At 58.4% G+C, this 23,701-nt stretch overlaps 1 protein-coding gene across 1 annotated transcript in view; it reads right to left on the bottom strand.

Annotated features, from left to right (window-relative positions):
• Positions 1 to 4,565: 4,565 nt before the first annotated feature.
• The window catches only part of UNC13A (unc-13 homolog A), a 34,548-nt gene continuing 15,412 nt past the window's right edge, over positions 4,566 to 23,701 (bottom strand). The window contains exons 16-46 of the mRNA XM_065652306.1: positions 23,341 to 23,412; positions 22,812 to 23,031; positions 22,341 to 22,568; positions 21,946 to 22,087; positions 21,392 to 21,561; positions 20,820 to 20,935; positions 20,553 to 20,716; positions 20,147 to 20,309; positions 18,076 to 18,144; positions 17,851 to 17,940; positions 17,551 to 17,685; positions 17,080 to 17,213; positions 16,811 to 16,896; positions 16,433 to 16,559; positions 16,249 to 16,345; positions 15,961 to 16,104; positions 15,360 to 15,443; positions 15,003 to 15,080; positions 14,641 to 14,729; positions 14,333 to 14,485; positions 14,059 to 14,182; positions 12,571 to 12,576; positions 10,650 to 10,688; positions 9,544 to 9,573; positions 8,284 to 8,340; positions 8,012 to 8,092; positions 7,738 to 7,885; positions 7,033 to 7,089; positions 5,407 to 5,499; positions 5,171 to 5,330; positions 4,566 to 4,854 (exon numbers count right to left, since the gene is read on the bottom strand). Of these exons, the coding sequence (XP_065508378.1) occupies positions 4,566 to 4,854; positions 5,171 to 5,330; positions 5,407 to 5,499; positions 7,033 to 7,089; positions 7,738 to 7,885; positions 8,012 to 8,092; positions 8,284 to 8,340; positions 9,544 to 9,573; positions 10,650 to 10,688; positions 12,571 to 12,576; positions 14,059 to 14,182; positions 14,333 to 14,485; positions 14,641 to 14,729; positions 15,003 to 15,080; positions 15,360 to 15,443; positions 15,961 to 16,104; positions 16,249 to 16,345; positions 16,433 to 16,559; positions 16,811 to 16,896; positions 17,080 to 17,213; positions 17,551 to 17,685; positions 17,851 to 17,940; positions 18,076 to 18,144; positions 20,147 to 20,309; positions 20,553 to 20,716; positions 20,820 to 20,935; positions 21,392 to 21,561; positions 21,946 to 22,087; positions 22,341 to 22,568; positions 22,812 to 23,031; positions 23,341 to 23,412 (3,645 nt within the window). The remainder of the gene's footprint in view (positions 4,855 to 5,170; positions 5,331 to 5,406; positions 5,500 to 7,032; positions 7,090 to 7,737; positions 7,886 to 8,011; positions 8,093 to 8,283; positions 8,341 to 9,543; positions 9,574 to 10,649; positions 10,689 to 12,570; positions 12,577 to 14,058; positions 14,183 to 14,332; positions 14,486 to 14,640; positions 14,730 to 15,002; positions 15,081 to 15,359; positions 15,444 to 15,960; positions 16,105 to 16,248; positions 16,346 to 16,432; positions 16,560 to 16,810; positions 16,897 to 17,079; positions 17,214 to 17,550; positions 17,686 to 17,850; positions 17,941 to 18,075; positions 18,145 to 20,146; positions 20,310 to 20,552; positions 20,717 to 20,819; positions 20,936 to 21,391; positions 21,562 to 21,945; positions 22,088 to 22,340; positions 22,569 to 22,811; positions 23,032 to 23,340; positions 23,413 to 23,701) is intronic.

The following is a 23,701-nucleotide window of genomic DNA, read 5'->3' as shown; positions in this document are numbered from 1 at the left end:
GGCCTTGCCTGAGCAACTGCAAGTCTGGAAAAGGACTTGGGGAACTCTGCAGATAAGCCGGGCCCCTTATGGCACCTGGCAAAGCCCCTGGGGCCCTGCCGAGGACACCAGGTCCCATTGAGGCTTCAAGCAAGGCCCATTGAAGGCCTTGGGCAATTTGGATGGCAGCAGAGCGCTGCTCTCTGCAGGGCTTCCAGGGTCCAACTGCAGCCTAGCAAAGCCCAGTGAAAGCCCCAGGACACTTTGAAGAGAAGCAGGGCCCTGCATCAGCCCTGGCAAAGCCCAACAAAAGCCACAGGTTTCTGTTGAGCTTCAGAGCTCAGTCCAGACCCCAACAAAGCCTAGCACTGTTGAGTTGACCTAGGCTGGCTGCCAGGTCCCCACCAAGCTGCTCAATCATGCCCACTCCTCAACTGGATAGGGGGAAAAAATACGAAAGGCTTGTGGCTTGAGATACAGATGGGGAGATCACTCAGCAGTTACTGTCATGGGCAAAACAGACTTAACTTGGGGAATTTAATTTATTGCAAATCAAGTCAGAGGATGGTAATGAGAAATAAAAATAAATCTTAAAACACCTTCCTCCACCCTTATCTTCTTCCCAGCCTCAACTTCACTACTGACTTCTCTACCCCCCTCCCCCAAATGCTGCAGGAGGATGGGGAATGGGGGTTGCAGTGAGTTCATCACATGTTGTCTCTGCTGCTCCTTCCTTCTCATGCTCTTCCCCTGCTCCAGTATGGTGTTCCTCTCACAGAAGATAGTCCTTCACAAACTTCTCCAGTGTGGATCCTTCCCAGAGCTGCAGTTCTTCACAAACCGCATCAACGTGGGGCTCTTCCATGGGTGCAGTCCTTCAGGAATAGACTGCTCCAGCGTGGCTTCCCCATGGGCTCCTGCCAGGAGCCTGCTCCAGTGTGGGCTCTCCCTGGGGTCAGCCCTGCTCCACTGTGGACCTTCCTGGGCTGCAGGTGGATCTCTGTTCCACCCTGGCCCCCCATGGCTGCAAGAGACAGCCAGCCTCACCATGGTCTGCACCACAGGCTGCCAGGGAATCTCTGCTCTGGCACCTCGACCACCTCCTCCCCCTCCTTCTTCACCACCTTGGCATCTGCAGAGTTGTTTCTCTTGTTTTCTTGTTTATTCGTGACAGGCCAGCTTGACAGGCTCCCCACACCCACCTTACAGAAACGATGGGATAGTCATAAAAGGGATTGCACTAATGGCCTGGATGCTAAGAAGGCGTTGGATAAAAATTGTCCCACCTGCTCCTCCAGCCCCACTATCAGGAAACCGATGGAGGAGCTCAAAGCCCCAAGGAGTTCCCATGACCTGCCCCAAGCAGCCAAAGTTTTTGGAATTAAATATTAGTAATAGCCTTTGCATACCATTAGTGGTAAATGATGATATACTCTCTCTTTTCCCATGGTCACAGGAGTTCCAATATTGATTATTAAAGCTAGGGATAGCGCTGCATTAATCCAGAAAAACCTCGAGAAAGTGATCCAGCAGGGATCACTGGGAAAGGACAAGAGCTCCCAGTAGCCAGGATGGGGTTGGACTCTGTGATCTTTAAAGGTTACTTCCAACCCAAACCATTCTATGATTCCAGCAAAGCCCAGCAACGGCCCTGGGGCTCTCTGGAGAGGAGCAAGACCTGGCCCAAGCCCTGGCAAAAGGCCCGGGTGTCTCTGTTGGGGCACAAGGGCCCCACATTCATCAACTCAGTACCATTACAATTTAGCAGCAAGAATGTTGTGGAGAACTCCATTGAAAGCCTTACAGGAGTCCAGGTAGATTATATCTGTAGCTTTTCCTTGTCTGTGGACACAGTTGCTCCATTGTGGAAGGCCACTGGGTGAGTGAGGTGTGGGTTTGCCCCTGGAGAGGCCATGATGGCAGTTTCTAATCTTTCCTATGCCTGGGAATTTGCAGCACAGTGGTTGGGAACAGAATGTCACTTCTCACAGAATCACAGAATCACAGAATGTTAGGGATTGGAAGGGACCTCGAAAGATCATCTAGTCCAATCCCCCTGCTGGAGCAGGAACACCTAGGTGAGGTTACACAGGAAGGCGTCCAGGCGGGTTTTGAGTGTCTCTAGAGAAGGAGACTCCACAACCTCCCTGGGCAGCCTGTTCCAGTGTTCCGTCACCCTCACTGAGAAGAAGTTTCTTCTCAAATTTAAGTGGAACCTCCTGTGTTCCAGCTTGAACCCATTACCCCTTGTCTTACTGTTGGTTGTCACCGAGAAGAGCCTGGCTCCATCCTCGTGACACCCACCCTTTATATATTTATAAACATTGATAAGGTCACCCCTCAGTCTCCTCTTCTCCAAGCTAAAGAGCCCCAGCTCCCTCAGCCTTTCCTCATAAGGGAGATGCTCCACTCCCTTAATCATCTTTGTGGCCCTGCGCTGGACTCTCTCCAGCAGTTCCCTGTCCTTCTTGAACTGAGGGGCCCAGAACTGGACACAATATTCCAGATGAGGTCTCACCAGGGCAGAGTAGAGGGGAAGGAGAACCTCTCTCAACCTACTAACCACCCCCCTTCTAATCCCCCCCAGGTCCCATTGGCCTTCTTGGCCACAAGGGCCCAGTGCTGGCTCATGGTCATCCTGCTGTCCACCAGGACCCCCAGGTCCCTTTCCCCTACACTGCTCTCTAATAGGTCATTCCACAACCTGTACTGGAACCTGGGGTTGTTCCTGCCCAGATGCAAGACTTTGCATTTTCCCTTGTTATATTTCATTAAATTTTTCCCCGCCCAACTCTCCAGCCTGTCCAGATCTGCAGAAGATCTGAGATCTTCTCAGGGCAGGTCTGTCCCAGTTCCATTTAACCCCTGCCCTGAAGCCCTTGGCTTAGCAAAGGGTGGGTGCAGCCCTCAGGGAGGATGAGTGCGGGCAAAGTTGCTGAAGTGTCCCAGGGCTATTTAGCCTTGGTGTTAACCTTAAAAGTGCAAGTGCTGCACTGGGGTGGGAGTGGGGATGAAGAGCCCCTAGGTGTCTGCCCTCTCACGCTGCCACAGTAGCCACAACGAAGGGTGTGCTTTTTAATGTCAGTTATAGTAAAATATTTTTACAGAGCCCAAAAAATTCAAAATAGTGCAAAACATCTCACTGTCATGCATCCATGGTAGCCACCACCGGCAGTGCCGCACGGGGGTTGTACAGACACACAGGCATCGGTGACACATGTGCTACAGGAGCAGAATTGGTCAGTTCAATCACATGCCAAACAGGACAGTTTGGGGAGGGGGCACAGGGCAGGGGCACCATGGTCGGCTGAGCCCCAGCCTGGCTGTGCGGGAACAGTGGTTAGAAAAGGGATGTAAACATTGAACAGAAACGAGAGGAAAGCTAAACCCCTTAGTCCCAGGCAAACCCTATAGAAAAAGGACCATGGGGGCCTGTCAGGGTACCCTGCTTTGGGATGGGGAGGGGGCTGAGAGAGGTATATTGATTTGTGGGGTCATCAGGCCTCTGTCTTCCCCAGTTCTTAGGGCATGCAGGCCAGCTGGGGCGGTCATCCCCGACACCGCACACGCTGGCCTCCTGGACACTCGCACAAGACACACACACCACTGATCACGCAGAAATGGTAGTTAATGGGAAATTGGGGTGGGGGGGCTCTGGGTTGGGGGCTGGGAAGGGTCTTGCTTGCGCCAAGGAGGTCCCATGAGCGCTGCTGCACTGCACAGGGATAGCTGGTCCCCACTGGACAGAACAAAGGGAAACAGGTCCCTCTGCTCTAGTGCCATCAGCCCTCGCCCCAAGTCCTCGCACCCTGGGGACAGCAGTGGGGCAGCCGATGGTGGCAGCAAGGCAGGGAAGACAGGATACGGGCCGGGGGCTGCTCCCTGCCACTCCCGGCCCCAGTGATGCTGCTGCCAGCCAGGGAGGGGACCCTGTGCGGGGCATGCAGAGGCTGTGCCCCCCAACCCAACAGCCCCAATAGCCCTTCCAGGTGCAGGACACAGCCGCATGGTCCAGCTGCCCCATGTATGTACAGCTATTTACATATGTACAGGGTGTTCAGCAGGTGGGAGCCTCCCTGTCCCTCAGGGTGCCAGGTGACACTCAAGGGATGGGGACAAAGGGCCATCATGCTGTGCCAGCCACTCACCAACACCCCCGGGTGGAATGAAACACTACTCTCCCCACCCCCCAGCCCTTTCCTTGTGTCAGTCAATGAAGCTTGAGGCTGGGTAGGACAGGGTAGGGTCAGAGATGGGCCACTGGAGTTCCTCCATCTCAGGCTGGGAAGATCTGTCCCATCACCCAGTCTGGGGTCCAGCCCTTCCCTGCAGCCCCACCAGCCCCAGCACCTTCTCGTTGGGGTGGGATGGGGGAATGGCTGTGCTCTGCACTGCTGTCACCCAGCCAGTCTGGCCAAGGGAGGGACAGCAGTGAGTCCGTCACTGCAGCCATGTTGCCCCCTCACCCACACCAGGGCCAGGAAGGAGACTCCTCTTGTGGCTGCTCTTATGGCTTATACATGGCTGGAGCCTCCTGTAGAAAAGGGGCCAAGAGCAGGGGGAGAGGGCTGGGGGCTGGGAGGGGTTTAACTACTGCCCTCCTCAGCTGAGCGTGTGTCCGACTTGAGCTTGACGAACTCCTTGGCCACCTCATCATTGTTGCGTTGCGAAAGGATGCGGAGGACAGTGAGGCCAGTGTCATCCATGTGGATTCGGCGGCCCAGGGGCAGCCAGCAGGCGCAGCCAGGTCGCTGCAGGATGTCACGGAGCTGCAGGACAGCGATGCCCACTGTCCGGTCCTCCCGGGCGAAGCAGTAATCCTTCACACACACCTGCAGCTCGTAGCACTCAGGACCCGTCTCCGTCCCCAGTGTGCTGTGGGGGCCCAAGGGATGGGCAGTGTTGGAAAAGGAGGGTCACACTCCCAGGCCCCCTGGCTCTGTGTCAGCACCCTGTATGACTGCCACCTCCCCACTGCCCCTAAAAAACTTTTAAAAAGCATCTTTGGGTTGGGGGGGTTGGTGTGTGGTTTGTTTCCTCAATCCCTGCTTTTACCAATGAAAAAACATCTAGAATATCCCCTGGGGGACAAGAAAACTCACTGGCTGACACAAGGAGGAGAGGGTCTCCACATTGGGGGGACACATCTCCCAGCCCAGCCCCACATCCCCATTCCCATGGTGCTACTCACAACTGGAAACTCTCATTGTACTTGGGGGCCCAGCTGTTGTTTTTGGATTTGGTGGCGAATTTCCTCTTCTTGTCACTGAGGTGGGGCCCAATGATGTTGACCTCGATGAAGGGCCGGAAGATGCCCGATGTCTGCCACTTGAGATCACTTGCAGCCACCACTGCAAGGACGGGGCAAGTGAGGTTCATGGGGCATTGCCACCTGCCCAACTGTGGCATCCCAGCTGCAGAACCCACCTTTGACGGTGACTTTGTGTTCTCCAGTGCCAGGGTGGGTGAAGAGCTCCACGTGGATAGACACCTCCCCAACTGGGTCATCCACACCCGAGCCTGTGTGGGCAAATGGAAGAGACATGAGAGCCTGTTCCACCCTTGTGTCCCAGATGTCCTCTGCGCACCACCAACCCCACTGGAGGAGGCAGGTCACCCACCATAGGGCAGGAGGTGGTGGGCAGTAGGATTTGGCCCAACATGGCCTCTGCCAAAGAGTTCTGGGGACAGCAGCATGGGTGCAGCAACTGTCAAGGATGGCTGAGGCTGGCACCAGGCTGGGCTGGGGTATGGCAGGACATTCCCAGCACGAGGCTGGCTCTTTGTCATCCCACCCCAGCGAGCCTCCCTCGCCCAGGCAGGGGCTGAAGTGCCTGGGTGGGACTAGGCAGGGGCACAGGGGCCCAGTTGCCTCTACTGTGGGCACAGGGAGGGGCATGTCAGTACTTGGTGTGTGGCAAAGGGCATCAGCAGAGCGCGGGGCAGGAGGGACCTGCTCTGGCCCTTGTGCCACAGGGCAGCCATGGCCCTGCCAGGGGCTCAGGGCTGACCTGCCCCCTCTTGAATTCCTTCCATGTCAGGGACCACATCAAGCCCTGGGGTCCTTGAGTCTGGGGAGCTCAGGTGACCAACAACCAACAGCCCAGCTTACCACCTCCCCCCACCCCCCAGAAAAGCTGTGCATGCACCCATAGGTGAAGGAAGGGGTGCAAGGCAGAGAGACAGGCTCTGTGGGTCAGAGAGGGCCAAGGAGATCAAACCAAGCTCAGCAGAAAGCTCCCAGTGTAGAAATAGTGCAAAGGAGGACACATGCCCCTGTGTCACTGCATGGGCCCAACACAAGGGTGCCAGGCTGGGGGGAGGCTGGTGATGGCACAACTCCCCTCTCCTCTTCATCCACCTTCATCCTCCACCCCACTCCCAGAACCCCATTCCCCCAGGCACCCACCACCCGGGCAGCGCCGCATGCTGAGCCGAAATGGAGGCAATGGTGGGTGAGGGGTTGGGTCTGGGTACAGGAGGCCAAGCACAGAGTGCAGTCCTGGCCCCTCTGGCGGGGTGCAATGGAGGCCAAGCAGGGACCTTGGAGCTGGGCTCATTCCTCACGCCCCTCGGCAGGTGGACGGAGCTCACCGGAGCAAGGCTAGTAATGGTCCTTTTAGCAGCAGGGTGGATGGTGGGGGACATAGCCATGGCCTCCCCTGGGGCCACGTGTGCCAAGAAGAAAGCTCCCCAGCTTGTAAGGAGGTTGTGGCAGGTGCCCACACCCAGGAAGCAGCACTGGGGACAATGTGGGGTGCCCAGAGCTTGCAAGGGAAGGCAGACACCCCTATTTCCATGGGGCATGGACCCCTGCCCCAGTCTCAGGGGTAGTCAATATGGCTGAGCACCGTTCCTCCCAATTCAGCTCAAAGCAGCCCTGGGAGTGTGAGTCTGTGGACAGAAAGCTCCAGCTCTGCCCACACCAGGGGTCCCCAAGGCCAGCAGTGCTGGGACAGGGCTCCTGGCCACCCTGGCCCGCAGTGCCAGGACTGTTACTGGCCCAGGCTGGCGGCAGCAGGCAGGTGCAGGGTGGACGAGCAGCACACGTACCCTTCTCAGGATAAATTTCTTCACTAAGGGTAAACCTAATACCTTTCCCACCATGAACTAGTGGGAAGGAGAGAGAAAGAGACAGAGACACGGCACAGAGTAGACGAAGAGAGGAGGAAGGAGACAACGTGTGGGGAACGGGAACAGTGAAAGGGGGGAAAAAACAAAGAGAGAGAAAGAAAGATCAGATCTCGCAGACAGATGGATGACCGAGCATCCGGACAACACTGCAGCAACACGGGAGTACCAGGCACCACCCAGCTCTGAGCCCAGGGGTCCTGGGGCCAGGCCCGAGGGACCCAGGGGTGCTGGCACCCACCACACCCAACCCCACACCCCCAACATGGCTGGCACAGGAGGCACAGACAGGACATATGTCCCTTGCAGGAGATGCACAGACAGCAAAAGCACATCCCACTCCCCAAGGACACAGACAAGCCTGGCTAGGGCACTATGTGATGGCCCATGACCGTCACACTCTTCTTGCTGGTGGGGGACTTGGGGGTGCCAGGTTGCCGCTGAGTACCCATGGCCCCTCTTCACCTGCAAACCATGGGAGCAAAAAGCCCTTCCCTTCCCACCCACCCCTCCCACCCCTCTGTGACCCTGGCTGGGATCCCCAGGGTAGGGCCCTGGCCATGGGGCAGATGAGCCCATGTGTGGGGACAGGGGGCCCAGGTGGGGGTCCAGGGCAGTGCATCCTACCCTGCGAAGCCTGGGTCTGCACAAATGTTTTGATGAGAAGGTCAGTGGCCTGGGTGTAGAGGGACAGAGCATAGCGCAGCGACTGCAGGTCAGGGCTCTTCTCCAGGAACGTCTTCTTTAGCCCCACACCGCCGGCATGGAAGTATTGCTGGAGGGGGGAGACAGCCACTGCATCCTCAGCAGCTCTATTGGAGGCCCCTCAGTGCCCTCCCATGTGTGTACCTCGGGGCTAGCGCCCTCAGGGGCACCACTTTGTACCCCAGGGTGCCCTTACCTTGATAGTGTCCAGCGCCAGCTCCACCACTGCACATTGCTTTGGGGTCAGGCTCTTGGCTTCCTCCCGCACCATGTGGTCCTGCACAGCACAAATTCTGGTCTCAGCATGGGACTGGGCCCCACTTCCCTCACCCCAGCTGTGCCAGCAAACCAGCACTGGTGGGGTCCTTGCCACAGTGCCAATGCCAGTGTGCAAAGTGTCCCCCACCCTTGCACAGAGAGGAGCTCAGACCACCTGCCTCCCCCAACTCCCCCGTCCCCAGCCCTCACCTTCAGCTTGGAGAGCTGCCCCAGCTCCTTGGCTGCATTGAAAATCATCTGTGTGCCCTGCAGAGACCAAAGAGACAGGAACAGCCCTGGTGAGTGGCCAGGCTGGGTTTGCCATGGTCAGGCTGGGCACAGGGTGCCAGGAGTTTTCTGTGGCTCCATGGGCTCCCCCAGCTCCCCCCATGCTCCAGGGAGCAGAGGGGTCCTCCTCAGAGAGCCACAGCGGCCAACAGCCATGCCAGGCACGGTGATGCAGGTGCAGGGGGCTGCTGCAGCCCCTATCCAGCCTCCAAGTTCTCAGCACAGGTGTGTGGCTGGGGGCTTGGGGAACTGCAGCATAGGACATCACCCTGGCATCAGAGACCTCACACCCTGCTCAGCACAAACAGCTTGGCCCAAAGGTCCCATCCTGTTCCCTGTGGTGCCCAAGCATCTGCTTCTGCATCCAACAGAGCCCAGAATGGCACATCACTTGCCACATGGACAACCATATGACATTGGGCAGGGGGAGCAGAGAGCAAGTATAGGGGGACAGTGGGCATGGGAAGGATGTGGCGTGGTCCCCCCGTACCCCATAGCGCTGGCAGCCAAGTCAAACACCCCTCTGCCACATGGACTCCTGCCCAGATCCAGGGAGGTTCCCGGTCCCTTCCAGCCCCAGGGAACACAGCAGGGAGACCCTGACCGCCCTCACCTGCTCTGTGCCCTGCCACCCACATGGGCAGGGGCCATGAAGCCATCCTATAGCTCCTGGGGATGCAGCCCCATGGCACAAGCAGATCCTGCTCACCTCCCTGGTCTGGCATCCGCTTACCAGGCCGAGTGCAAGTTTCGCTTCTCAAGCCCTCCGGAGTGCAACATGCAACTGGGTAAACTGGGGCCCAGTGGGGAAGAGCCAGCGATTCCCACCTCCTTCCCTCTCCCAGTACCAGTAGCTTCAGTTCTTCCTGACAATGAGAAACCCCAGCATCTATCCCACTGACTGTTACCTTCCTCAGGGACCTTCCCCCCACCATGTCCTCATTTTTGTACCCCCCATTAACCCTTTGTGCTCCCTCCGAGTTCTGTCCCATTAATCCTTCCCTTGCTGTCCCTGTCTATCCCCACCAGTGAATAGGCTGGGAGATGGGGACACTAGTGTCACCCAGATAGAGCGTGATGGGGCACTGTACTAAGCTGAGACCACCCCACAGCACACGGGACAGGGAGGATGCAAGAGAAGGAACCAGAGCCAAACAGGGAGCAGAAGAGCCATGTTCTTACTTCAGTGTGACTGGGCAGCTTCACCCTGCTCTGGAAGAGAACAGCAAGGGACAGTTACTGGTGGCCCCAGCAGCAGCCAGCCGTGGGCCCAGGCCCCCCACATCCCCTAGCCGTGGGGGCTCTGGCCCTGTACTCTCCTCTGGCTATGCCCAGTTCTCTGCTGGTGCCACTGGTTTGGCACCAGTTCACACCTGCAAAGGCTCAGCCCTGTACACTTGCTGGTGAACCTGTGATGATCCTTCCATGCCTCTTCCCAAACAAGGGCAGGCTTGCTCCCCTCCTTGTTTGGGGCTGGGAAAATAGCAGCAGATGGGGGAAAGCAGCTTGCCCAGCACTGTCAGGTAAATGGAGCAGGACCCTGTGTCCCCTGCGAGAGGAGGCGAGAGCCAGGGGGAGGCGCAGGCATTGCCCAGTCAATGCTGGCATGTCCTTTCCTAAAAGCTGGGGTTTGAGAGTGGGCAGCTTGGAAGGCTCTGCTGGACCTGGCAGTGGGGAGCACTCAGAGCCCATATGCCTGGAGAAAGCCCTTTTGGCAAGTTTTGGGGCTCAGCGAGCCTTGCTGAGGCCCCCTCAAGAATCACGGGGAAGCAGGCTCAGAGTTCCAGAGGATCTCAGCAGCCCCATGGCCCCCAGTGTGCCCCACACAGCCCCAGCATGGCTCAGCATCCTGGGGGTCACCTCTTCCTGAGCCCCCAACGGTGGGACAGGTCTGTGCCCGGGATCTCCCATGCCTGGGTACTCTGTCCCCATGCTGTCCCACCCAGGCACCTGGAGGGGTGCTGAGCACCGTGGGGCAGCATCCCACATGCCTGTCCGGAGATGGGTAACACCCCACATACACACCCACGGGAACTAAACACGACACGACACCTGCTCCCTACCCCCGGCGACACACAGGAACAGGTCCCTGCCCCCATCCTGCACACAGGCAGCACGTCCTGGACAACACGGCACACCTAACACAACAACACGCCACACAGGCAACGGCACATCCAGACAGCACGACAGAAGAAGCACGGACAAGCCTGGACCTTCACAGTACGCAGGTGTGGGGCCACAAGTGTGGCCACGGGGTGATGACACACACAGAACCCACAGCTATTTACCTTCTCTGTCCCCTTGCCATGTTTTCTCAAGAGCGTGCCCTGTAGAAGCAATGTCAGAGGTTGAGTGAGGGGGTGGGGGGACAGCATGGGGTGGGACATGGGGGGGTGCAAGGGCAAGTCTGGGCCCATGGGGTGGCTGCAGGCTGGCGGCAAGGACATCACTGAACTCCTAAAGTACAGCCAGAGCCAATGAGGAACTGGCCCCTGTTGGGCTGCTGGGCCTATAGGGGACTGGTCCCCACTGGGATCCTGGGTTAGTGCGGAACTGGACCCCAGAAGGTTGCTGGGTCAGTGAGGGACTGGTGTCTTTGGAGTGCTGGGCCAACTGGTCTCCACTGGAATGCAAGATATTGCACTGATGGGGAACTGGTCCCCCCACTGGGATTCTGGGCTTATGGGTAGTTGGCCCCTGCTGGGCTCCAGGGATGCTGACCCCATGGGGGACTATTTCCCACTGGGATACAGGGAGGCAGGAGCCAGTGGGCACTCTGTGGGCAGCCTTTGGTATCTCCACATTCTCCTCCAGCTCTGGAAGATGCTCACAGCCCTGGGGAGGGAGCGTGGAAGGGGCAGCTGTGGTTGGAGTTTGCACGCAGAGTTCTGGTCCATGCAGCGCTGGGCTCAGTGACAACCCTGCACTGACACAGGCCTCAGCAGCTGCAAAAGAAATGGTGTAAAATGGGGCAGCAGTGCCACAAGGGGAGTTCTTAACCAGCGGGGCTGGGGCACATCTGAATCAGGAGAGGTTAGCCGGGGGTTCAGCTGGCAGAGAAGCCTGCGGAAGGGACAAGCAGCACAGTTAGGGCCAAGCAGGCTGCCAGGAGGGTTTCTTGCCCTGGAGGGAACTGAGGCACAAGGTGATGGGTGAACAAAAGGACTTTGTATCCCATAGGGCAGACTACCACCCCAGCCCCCCAGCAGCCTCAGCAAGGCTGGGACATGGGGTCCCTATGAGGTCTGAGGGGAGGCTCAGCCCAAGGTTGCCCCCAGGGTCTTTCCAAACGCTGCTGTTGGAAACAAAAGGTGTTGGGGGACATGGGATGGGCGTTTGTCCCCGCAGGGATTGGCATCCAGCGCCCAACCACGAGTGCCCACACCACTGCTCCTCCTCACCAAGGTGCCCGCAGTCAAAGCAGGGGTGGGGGCAGGATTGGGGGTGGATGTGACCCTTCTCTTGCTCCATGGGACATAAGCCCATGGCCACCGACTGAGCAGAAGATGACAAAAGGAAACTGCTCAGTCAAAGCCATGCAAGGACCCAGCAGTGATGTTGAGAAGGGAACTCAGGAGCTGGGGCTCCCAGGGCTATATCCTGACCAGGGAAAAAAGTCCCACAACTCGTGCCAGCAACCTGCCCCATTGCTGAGCCAGAGACCCTCATGTCCCAGCGAGATGCTCCTCTCTACAGGCAGGAAAAGCCTCTGCCTTCAGCCTGTACCATAGCCACACCTCAGCCAGGGCCTCAAGGGGAAACTGAGGCACAAGGGGTCAGGAAGAGCAGCCCTGACTGCCCAGCACATGCCACTCCCTCTGCTCCTGTCTCCAGTGGCCTCTCTCACCCTCAGCACAGAGCAAGAAGATAGGATCAGCCTGGGTTTGGCTGTCCCTGATTACATGGCACTGCCTCATCACCGTCCCCTCCCATCCCATCACTGACCCTTGCATCTCTCCACATCCAGGCGCTGTGAACCTGTCCAGGACCTTTCCACCCCGCCCGAAACCCAGCTGGGGCCGTGAGCAAGTGCCCACCAGGAGCCAGTGCCAAGCAGGCAGCACGAGGATGGGGACCACAGAGATGGACCAAGTTGGGAGCTGGAGGAGGGTGTGGGCAGGGCGCGGGCAGCCACACAAGACAAAAACCGGCGAGGCCAGGACCGACACACAGCAGACAGACAGACAGACAGGGAGCTGCCGTACTTACAATCATCTGCCATTGAGAGGGTGAGCAGAGCAATTGGAGAGAACAACCATGACATGAGTGTCGGTCCCATCCTCCATCCTCCCCAGCCCCAGCTGCCCGATGGCTGGGTATCACCCCTCCACCAGCCAGGAGAGACAGCAGAGTTGTCCCCCATCTGATGTGCCACAGTACTCAGTGTCAACGCCCTGCCACCAGCGCCACAGCGCCACCAGACCCGAAGTGGCCCCATCCCAAGCTACCTAGTCTTTCCATACTGTGGCAGGGGGCTCTGCCCCAGGGGAGCTCAGCTCCAGGCAGCTGGCAGACCCCACTCGGCGTTCAGCTCTGACACACAGCTCCCACGCCACCAGCGTGCCCAGCCACCCCCAGGCTGCAGCCCAGAGCCACCAGGGGACTGTCCTAGGGACCAGCCCCAGCACAGCCTCCTCCAGGGGCTGCCTCCCCTCAGGAAAATCACCTGACAGATCCAACATGTCCACACCACCTTCTCTGCCCTCAGCACAGGGCCCGCTGCCTCCAGAACATGGCATAGCTACACATGGCCACAAAGGGACAGAGATAGGGACTGGGGTGGCAACTGGGACCCAGTGGCATCAGGGCTCCTGCTGGATTTGGCCACCTTTGGCCAAGGGTGTATGAGCCTGGCTGGGAGCAACACAGGGCTGACCTGAGCCAGGCTCTGGGCTGTGACAAGGTGCCAGTGAGGTGGCACCACTGAGGTCTGACAAGTCACCAATGCTCTGTCCCTTACTGCCACAGCACAAGAAGCCCCACAGCCCCAGAAAAGCGACACAGCAGCCGATGGCTCCAGGGACTCCAAGCAAGAGCCTGAGACCAGCTTTGTGACAGTGACTAAAGCCACTGAGAGTGACAGGGACAGGTGTGTGGCTGACTCAAAGCCCTTGGTGTCACTCTTCCCTGCCCAACCCCAAGGGATCAGCTACCCTGGAAAGTTTTGGGGTGCATGGCTCTGTGCAGGGAGGACAGACACACAGCACTGCGATACGGAGCCTCAAAGCCTGTAGACAAACTCCTCCTGAGGAGGGACCATTCCCTGGGCTTTGTTCTGCTCCCTTAGAGCCTGTTCAGCCCATTAGCAAGGAAGAGTTCAGCCCTGCTACAGGGACACGCCCCCCCCATCCCCACATCACCCCAGTCCCCAGGAACCCCGTCCCTGCTCCTCAAGGAACCCCAGCCCCACAGCAAGGCTGACGTGCGGTGGCTTCCTGCGCTCCAAGAGCCTCCTGATTCACCTCTCGGCACAGGGACCAGGCTGCTTCGGGCACCTGGGTCAAGGATGACCTTTCTCTTCTCCATCCCAGCCCTGGCCATGAGCTGGGGGTAGGTCTGGAGTGGCCTGCTGAAGTCCATACCCCCTCAGCAGCCAGTGAAGGCGCCTGGCCAACAATGTCCCACACTGGCCCAAATCAGTCACCTGAATGTCGGCTCCAGGGCCTCCTGTCCACAGTCCCCCTCCCTGTCACTCACCGTCTGATCAGTGAGCGGGGGCAGGACGATGGTCTTCTCCATTGTGTTCATCACGAGCTTCCAGAGCTCCTTCAGCACCCGCTTCAGCACTGTCTTCTCACAGATCTTGGCAAAGAGCGTCAGGCTGCAGAGAGGGGACAGGGCTGAAGGTCCTGGCACGGCACCCCGATGCCATCCCTTACCCTGTCACCCTGACCCTGCAGGTCCCCCGCACTCCCAGGGCAGGTCAAGGGCATTGGGGAGAGTGGGTGTCCCCGTTGCCTCCCACACTCACTTGCTGTCCAGGAGGTCCATGATGGGCTGCAGGACGTTGTCAGCATCCTGCGCAACACTACTGCAGGTGCTGGCAGGGACATTGCCGGTGCCCTTCACCTGGCCCAGGATGTCACCCATCTGCTTCACGCACTCCTCAATGTGCGGTTGGAAACTGCGGACCACAACAGCCAGGCAGCTCAGCATCCCCCATGGCTGTGACCAGGACCCGCTTGGCTAAGCGGAGCCCCCAGCCTGGCCCCAGCTGCAGCTCCTGGACCCCCAAACCTTTCCTTGGCCCACCACCTGTACTCTCTTGCCCAGGTGTACCTGGTGGCAAAGACTCGGCTCAGCTCATCCAGGACATTGTTGAGTTTCACCTGCAGTTCCTTGAGGATATCACTGGCTTCTGTATCCAGCTGGAGAGACAGGAGAAGCCATCAGGTGCCTGGTCCAGCCCTGGGGGAGGTCTCTGCACCCCAAATGCAGCCCTGGGCAGGGTGGAGCACTCCTGTCATCTGACGTGGTAGGAGAGCAGGGTGCCACAGTGTGGGACAGGACAAGCCCATACAGGAGTGAGAAACCAGGGTCTACTCCCAGCACTGCAGAGCCAGGGAAGGTGCTGCCTCTGGGAAGAAGGGACTGGTCCAGCCACTCCACAGGACTCCCTCCTGGAGAACCCCAATACGCACCTCCTTCCCACCCATGGCTTCAAACATCTTCTCGAGCTGGACACGGAGCTGCTGGATGTTGTTCATAAGGATGCAGGGCTGGAGGGGTGGGATGGACAGGGAGGTCAGCACCAACAGATGTAGCTGGAACGGCTACCCACCGCCCCAGGTCCCTCCCACCCTGCACTGGGGGACACAATAACAACATGGCACAGGGGCCTCCTTAGCAGCATTTCAGGGGCTGTCATCATAGACCAAGGACAGGATCTGCATCATGGGGACCAGCTCTGGAGCTGAGGTGATGGCTGAGGTCACCACATGGGAACAGTGCTTCCTGGCAGCCCCAGGCAGGTGACAAGCAGAAGGGAGATACATCACCACTTTCTCCTTCTCCTTTGAGCAGTACGAGGCGAAATCCTTGGAGATAATCTCAGCATACTGGAGTAGCACATTGCTGATGGTCTGCAGCCAGATGAGAGATGGGACCCACCCAGAAAGCAGTAAAGAGGAGGAAGGAGACCATGAGTCCCATAGCAGTAAAACAACCCAATGCATGAGTACACCTTGGGACCTCTAAACCCTCTGGCCCCACAGATGCAACAGGAGCTGCATGGGCACAGCAGCCAGATCCAGCACACCTGATCTCCACAGGCAGCACCACTGAAAAAGCATCAGCCATCAAACCTGCATACAACTCCCTCCACACTGCAGCAAGCCAGTGGCACTTAATTAATCAATATTAATTAACCAATTAACTCATTAATTAGCTAATCTTCTGTGCTAGCAAAGCTGGGAGAGCTATAGGGTCTTTCGGCAGCATGTTCACTTGAGCATTGCTGTTAGAGGTGGTGCAATCTGTGCCCTATGCCACTGCCTGTAGCTGGATGGGAGATGGCAAAGAGCCCAGGAGTCCCAGGGCTAGGACTGGGTTCCCAGGGGTGCTGCTGGCCCAGTGGCCCCCACCCTGGCAGCTGCCCACCTTAGCAAACCTTCGCATGTAGTGCCCAACAATCTGGGGGTCAGGGCACTCAAGCTTCTTGATGATCTCGAAGCTCTGGTTGAGCTGGGAGAAGACATCCACCACGGAGCAAGAGAAGAGTGCGTGCTCTGACGTCTGCTGGAACTGGGGGGCAGGGGAGATACAGTGTCAGCAGGAGGCAGGGAAGGGAGATTTTGGTCCCAATGGGGACACACTGGGCATGAAGGAACAAACCCCAAGCCAACTCCTGGCTGCGGCTCCTACGCACGCTGACAGCCCTGTTCATACCCCATCCTTTTTGTCCCGCTCCAGCGCTCCATGCAGGAAATCCCGCGACACCTCTTCGTTCTCATCCAGCCACTGGATAACAAAGGGCTCAAACCAGCTGGAAGAGAGGCCCGTCCCCGGTGAGGCCAGCCAGCCCCCGGGGCACAAGCACCCCCTCCCTGGCCCCCTCAAGAGCTGCACTCACGCAGGGTACTCGGGCACACGGCTCTTGAAGGAGGGCAGCTCCGTGACATACTCGTTGTACAGCCACTTCACCTTGAAGTGCAGGTTCATGTAGTCTGCGCTCTTGCACAGGCGGTGCTTGTCGTGCTCTGCACAGGGAAGGCGAGTGCACCAGGGGGTTGCTTCAAGCCCCAAACCTGGGGGGCAGCTGCCCCAAGGGCAGCTCTGGGGATGCCAGGGTAATGGGGTGAAGATGGAAGTGCTTCTTGGGTGGGATTTAAGCCAGGCATTGTGTTGATGAGAGGGTGAAATGGGTTTGCCCAGGGAAGAGGCGAGGTGGGAGCAGAGTGCGACTCCTGCCTGGTTCCCCACTCGGCTTGGGCGGTGGGGGCAGACTCACCCTCCATCGCGTACTTCATGTCCTGAGCAAAGAGGTTCCACATCACCTCAGCACTGATCTTCCCTACATTCAGTTCCTGGGGGAACCTGGGAACGGGGGAAAGCACAGAAACAGGGTGGACCAGCCCTCCACTTGGAGATATGTCCCCCCAACACCTCCCGCCTGCATCAGTTTCCCCATCTGTAGAATGGATGTTACAACCCACTTCCAAAGGACTAAAGCATCCCCCTGGGTGCAAAGCAGGGTCCCCTTTCCCAGCACCTACTCACTGGTTCAGGCAGGGTGTGTAGGAATTCTTGTCCTCCTCGATAATGGAGACTATCAGGGTGATGAGCTTGGACCAGAAGTCCAGGTTTTTGATGCTGGGGCCCTGCTCCTCGGGAGGCACCTCGCCTTTCTTAGTCTGGAGTGATGGGGACACAGTGGAGGCTCCGGTCATCCCACCCATAGGGCTTGATTTTGTGGTGGGGCTAACAAGGAGGCAGGAGGGCTCTGGGAACACCCTGGAGGCCCCTACACAGCCTCCCTTGTCTGGCCCCGGTCTCAACCCCCCAGCAGCAGGGCTTAAACCCTGCTCAAGTCTTGGAGTTCATTCTGCATGGGGCTGAGTGCTCTGGAGAGGGACCAGGAGCACTGCGCAAAGGAGAAGGGCAAGGGATGGGGAAGGTCAGCCAGGGGCAGCGAGTTCCCTCCGCAGCGCCTGGCATCCCAGTGCATCCCAGCTCCCCTGCCCCACGCACCGGGTCTGTCTGGTATTCGCGACTGTACAGCTCGTGACAGTTGTTGAAGATGTACTCATAGGTGGAGTTGAGGCAGGCTTTCACACAGTCCTTCACCACCTGGCTGGCTCGTGGGGGGCTCTGCAGCTCCTGGACCTGGATGTGCAGGGAGGGAGCAGCGCTGGAGGCAGCCCCGCAGCCCCAGCCAGTGACCTGGCAGCTACCGCAGCACCAGCGCGACCCCAACCTTGCAAAGAATTGAGGCCAGCAAGGGTCAGGCTCCCCACTGGAGGGACAGGGTGAATGGGGCCCCAGCAATACCTTCATCCGAAAGAAGGTGATGCTGGTCAGCAAATCCACCGTGGACTTGAGATCCTGCAGCCTCTCGGGACTGCTGGCGGGGAAGTTGTTCTGCCAAAGAGGAAGAAACGAGCAGAGTTGCACACAAAAATCTCACAGGGACAAGTGGAGGGGGAGAAAACAGCCACCTGTTGTTTCAGACCATACTAGACAGGTAGAGAAACTGAGGCACAGCAGTAACCTTACCCGGTACATGGAGAGGTCGATCCGCAGCGAGTTGTGCAGCTGGTCAAGGAGTTTGACGAACCGCTCCTTCTGCAGAGAAATGCCCCAGAGCCAGGTAAATGGGGGAAAGGCGGCAGGGACCACCCCCCTCCCCGCTGTCCCCGGCTCTCTCTGCCCACAGCCTGGCTCACACACTGCACCCAGCTCATCCCTCTCCTTCCTGCTGTCCTTCTTTCCCTCCTTCCTTCATCAGAGCCCTGTGGGCGGGCATGGGATGCCTACGGAGAAGAGCGTGTCCTCGCTGCTGGCTGGGACTCACTGGGAGCCATCAACAGCTACCGGGGCACACAAGTCATGCCAGGCATGGTACAAGATCGAGAGGGAACACCGTGTATTCACTGGCAGTCAGTGCTTCAGTGGGGATGGGCTGCTCCATCTGCCCTGTCCACCTGAACACCTCCGAGCCAGGACTCTGGGCAGGAGCAAGGAGACGGTGTGAAGGATTGTGCCCCGGGCTGCATGGCCCTTAGATTGAACCTTTCGATGAGCTCAGGAAAAAGGGCAGGGAAAGGGCAGCTGGGCTCTTGCAGTGGTTGCCCATCTTCATGGCCAAGCTGCTTCAAGACAAGGCCAGGATGGCCCCAGGAGTTGGATCCCTCCATGGGCTCCTCGCTTGCCCAACTGAGCTGCATCGAGGGATATGGGCAGAGAACGACCCTAGGTGGACAGTCTCCACTGGGGCCAAGTGGCTTTAATTCAGTTGAGCACAGCTCCTGGGCAGGGAGCACGGGGCAGGAGAATGCAAATCCCACATCGGGCTGTGGATCAGGTGTCCGAGCCGAGGGCAAAGCAACCAGGCTGCCCCAAAACTCTGTCAGGAAGCATTTCACTTTGCATCTCTGCCAGGGGAAGCTTTGGACAACCTCGTGGGCCTCCCACAAGAAACCTGGGTTCTCTCCACAGCATCAGGGCTGCCCCACAGGGCTCCGGAGAGCCCAGAACAGCTTCCCAAGTCCTGGGTGGGGATGACAAGGGGATGGGATGGGGCAGCGAGTCCCGCACCCGCCTGGCCACTGCTCGGCCAAGGCCGCAGCCTGCACTGGCAACCGCAAACCTTCGGCGCGCTCGCCCGCCAGAGACGGCAAAGCCAGGCTCTGGGCCGAGACCGTGCGTCCCCGCCACCGAACGGCTGCAGCGCTTTAAAACTGGACACGACGGGGTTAAAGCGACACGGCCGGGCACTTTAGGACCCAACCTTAGGCTCTCTAAAAAAAGAGAAAGAAAGAAGTTTTTAAAACCCTCCATGTTAGAGAAAGGTGATTTTTTTTTTTTTTTTTTGTACAGTTTCCTCCTCCTGCATGACGGAATGCACAGCTCACTTGGCTCTAGCTGCCCCCTGCAACAGGACCTGGGAGTTGAGCCAAAGCAGCCACTGCTCGAAGCTACACTCCTTGGCTGCATCCCTGGCTACCCAGCACTTGGCCTGACCCCGGGCTGGGCACTGATCCTGGCTCGACCCATGTGCATCCAGAGCAATAACCTGCTGCCTCTGGGATAACACGGGGAGAGACAGGATGAGAGCTCAGCCCCACTTTGCCCACGTCTCCAAGGGCACACCCAGCCCCGGCACAAACTCGCCCCACTCGCTGCATGCAAGGCACCCAGCAGGCACCCATGGGTGCTGGCACAGCCAGGCGAGTTTGCAGCGGTCCCAGAGTGCGTCCAAAGCAGTCAGGGCTGTGCAAAACTCCTGGTGAGCTCCAGGGATGGCTCCTCGCCACCTGCTTGTGATTTTGCCACCAAGGATTCCCCCTCCTACCATGCTGCCGCCAAGCATCCCAGCCCGCTTGGGCTCCAGTCGCGGTTCTACCCTCATAATCTGGGTAGCAAATTTAGACCTTCTCCCAGGAAGGTGGTGGCTCTTTTCCTTCTGCAAAATGGGAGCAGGACGAATTTCAGGGCAAGCAGGGGCTGATCCACCTGCTGCCTGGTCTGTTTTGGAGCGGGGTGTTTTGCACGGCCCTTTTTGTGCCCCAAGCCCCCCACCCCCTCCCAAGAGAAGAGAGAGAAGAAGGAAGGAGTGTTTACGCACCATCGGACTTACCCCGAAATTGGACGCAGCAAAGCGGTCGGAGGCCGAGACATTGGCAGAAGCTGTGGTGTGGGCATAGTAGGCGTTGATGTTGGCTAGCAGAGTACTCATCACCGCCGGCACCCCTGGGCACATGTATTTGGAGGAAAGGCAGGCAAAATGCCTGCAGAAGGAGGTGGAAGGTGAGGGCATGGGGCCACAGAAGGGGTTGACTGTAGGAAAGGGCATGGGGTTTGGGAGGTGGGGAGAGAGGGATGCATGGGTGCAGGCGAGCTAGGGGAGATGTCTGCACCCATGGCAGGGAGATGGGTGCAAACAGTGGCAGGGGAGGAAGATGCCAACAGTGATCCCCGCAACCCAGGGCTGGCACAGCCCCTTTGAGCACGGTGGAGCACGAGGGACTCACGTCATGGCCTGGTAGATGGACTCTACTCCGTAGCGCATGGCAAACTCATCCACAATCTCCTGTGCTGTCTCGTCAAAGTACACCTTCCAGGCATCGTCCCCCTTGGCATCGGGGATCTTCACCACCCCATTGTTTTGCAAATCCGTCACAAAGTGGAACAGGTTCTGGAGGTACAAATAAGTCACATCAGGTGCCCGGGGCCAGCAGTGGCACAGTGGCATGGCTGGGGTTGGGGCCATGCCCCTTGCACCCGCCTGGGCTGCTCACCTCATGCAGGCAGGTGTACTGTACGTGGTAGGGAGCCACCTTCTCCTCGCCTTTGATCTCCACACTGATGTGCAGCCGGATGGCTCCTGACACAGCTGACTTGTCTGTCCGCTTGTCTGTAGCAGCACAAGGAGGGGGACAAGATGTGAGGCTTCCCCGGAGGAACTCTGCTCACTCCTGGCTCCAAAGAGGGGCAGAGGGCTCCAGCAGGGCAGGGCTCTTGGGTTCAGGGCCAGGGGGACGCCCAGAGTTGAGTGCAGCCAGGCCAGGGTACAATGTACTGCAGAGGGTGATTTGGCCCTATCTCCAGAAAATAGAGAGATGTGGCTTCTCTGTGCCTCAGTTTCACCTCTGCAGAGGGCTGGTGCTCTGGACCTCCTGGGCAAAGGGTTTTGAGAATGACCCTGGGAAAACACTTGATCCCAATGGCTTTCAGGATTAAATGTTTTTAACAGCGCACCCTATACTAATATGCTGAAATAGCCTTCATGCCACATCTGGCAACACATCCCCCCAGGAGAGCAGGGCCAGGATTCCCAGCCCAAGCAGCTCGTGCTGGGGCAGCCAGTTACCGAGGTTGTACCAGACGTCCATCTCCCCACTCAGGGTCCGGACCTCGATGATTGTCTGGCCCAGGAAATCGTCGGACTCCCTCTTGAAGCGCTGCTTGACACGGGACTTGATGTCATCATCTTCGTCCCAGACACGGACCTTGATGCGGTCGGAGGAGTTATGGCACTCGCTGGGGAGGCGAGAAGGGACAAGCCCCAGGATGAGCAGGAAAAACTTTCTGGCCTCTATTGTTTCCCTAAACAAGAGGGACCACCCCAGCACTGGGCAGAAACTGGGGAAGAGATCGGATGTGGGGCACCAGCCCTCCCCAGTGGGCTCTGCAGGGCTCTGCACTGGCCCCAGGCATCCGCAGCACAGCCTGGATCAGCTTCCATTGCCGGGAGTCAAACCCTCCATGGCACAAAACCAGCACTCCCAGCAGCACCCCTCCACCCTCAGCTGGGGCAGGATGAAGCCCCAGCTGACTGTCCACCACCCCTCAGGGATGTTCTAACAGCCAGCACAGCCCAGCATGACTGTGAGTGGCCAGGTAGAGGGACAGGGGTGAACTTACAAATGGAAATTCTCCTCCCAGACCGGGTTGAGGTTGCCATAGATAGTTTTAGTCCTTTTCTTTGTCTTTCCAACCTGGACAGTGACATATGGGTCACTGGAACCCGTCTTATCCTTTGCTTGCAGGCCCTGGGCACAAACGACTGCAGCACAGCACAGCACAGCATGAACGCCCATCCACACGAGACGTGTGGCACACAGTGGAGAGAACAGAGAGAGGAGTCAGTGCCACAGCCACACCGAGATCCCCGCAACAGGCACCTTGTGTCCCCAGGGGCTGAAGCCACTTTGCAGGATGAGGGGCAGGTGGGGGGTTGGAGCACACAGCATCCTTGTGCAAGGGGACAGCCCCATGGTCCCCCATGGCACATGGTGCCAGGTGCAACCGGTGCCTACCAGTGATGCTGATCTTGGCTGACCATTTGGAGGTGCCATCCAGGACGCTCTGCTTCACTGCCTTCATCTGCTGTGTGTGCGTGGTCTTGGTGACCCCAAACACCTCCTGGATCAGCTCAAATATCTCCGGCTTGTTGCGCTCCCGGATCTTCATGCGGTCCTTGAGCACCATGATGATATTCTGGGTACGGTCCTCTGCTCCGTGCTTGGAGCTCTTCTCTGCCGCCCCTGGAAAAGGACAACCATGGGTGAGATAAGGGGGGCAGGTGGCATCCAGGAGAGAGCTGAGAGCGCCTCATGTCCACCACGTGCGAATGAATTCTAACCTGGTGGAATCTACACCCTGCCCAGGACAGATCTTCCTGCTCACCATGTCCCCATGCACAAGGCAAGAGTCCAGCTCTCCCTGGGCTGCTCCCTCCTACCTCTCCAAAGGGAGAAGGGATGAGGATGCAGGCAACAGCTCCTTACTCTGCAGGCAGTCGGCGTTGAGCAGGTCCTGGCACTTCTCGTGACACTTGACGCCACACTCGGCACAGCGCATGCCCTGCCGGGCGATGCCCCAGAGCAGCCCCTCGCACTCATAGCAGTAGGTGGGAGTGGTGGCCGTCCACACCTCAAAGTTGTGGGGCGTTGTGCAGGAGATAGGATACACTAAGGCTTGCAAGGTCTTCTTGTAAACATGGTTTTTCTGTGCAAGGACAGAAGAGAGAGGGAGAGAAAAGCCCAGGCAACATACGGCAGCTGAACTGTGCAGCAGGGTGCAGGGACCCCAGCCACAGGTGCTGGGCCACATGCAATGTCACCACTGGGTGCAGACAAGCAGGGCAGAGGACAAATGCCATCCCCAGGTGCAGCTGTGAATATCCTGGCTGCTTTGGCCTTGCCAGAGGAGGATGCTGGGGTGGCACAGACCCCACAACTCTGTTGCTGGCCCGGCCAGCTGGGGCTGAGCCTCCAACCATGACAGCCCCGCACCCCAGACAACCCCAGCACCTACCAGCTCCTCATTGTTCAAGGTGCTTGAGGCCAGCGCAGACGTGATTCCCGCTTTCCTGGACTGGACCAGGGACTGTGGGTAAGAAACACAATTCGCAGATCTGGCAGAGCACGGGTGTCCCTCCCACGCTCCTTTGGGGTCCCAGTGGCCATAAAACACCTGAGATGGACCCCCGCCCCAGGCAGAGGTGGGTGCTGGCTGCATGGGCTGGCAGCAGGGACAGCAAAGTGCCAGCAGCACCACAAAGTGCCACTCCACTGTGCAGTGGGACTGGAACCAGTTCAGTAGCCCGTGGCATTCCCAGCTCAGTCCCAACAGGGCAGAGCCTCCCGACGTGTGTCTGACACCATGGGCAGACCAG

This window comes from Caloenas nicobarica, chromosome 27 (assembly GCF_036013445.1).
Source record: "Caloenas nicobarica isolate bCalNic1 chromosome 27, bCalNic1.hap1, whole genome shotgun sequence".
Taxonomy (NCBI): domain Eukaryota; kingdom Metazoa; phylum Chordata; class Aves; order Columbiformes; family Columbidae; genus Caloenas; species Caloenas nicobarica.
This window is presented reverse-complemented; position numbering and strand designations above follow the sequence as displayed.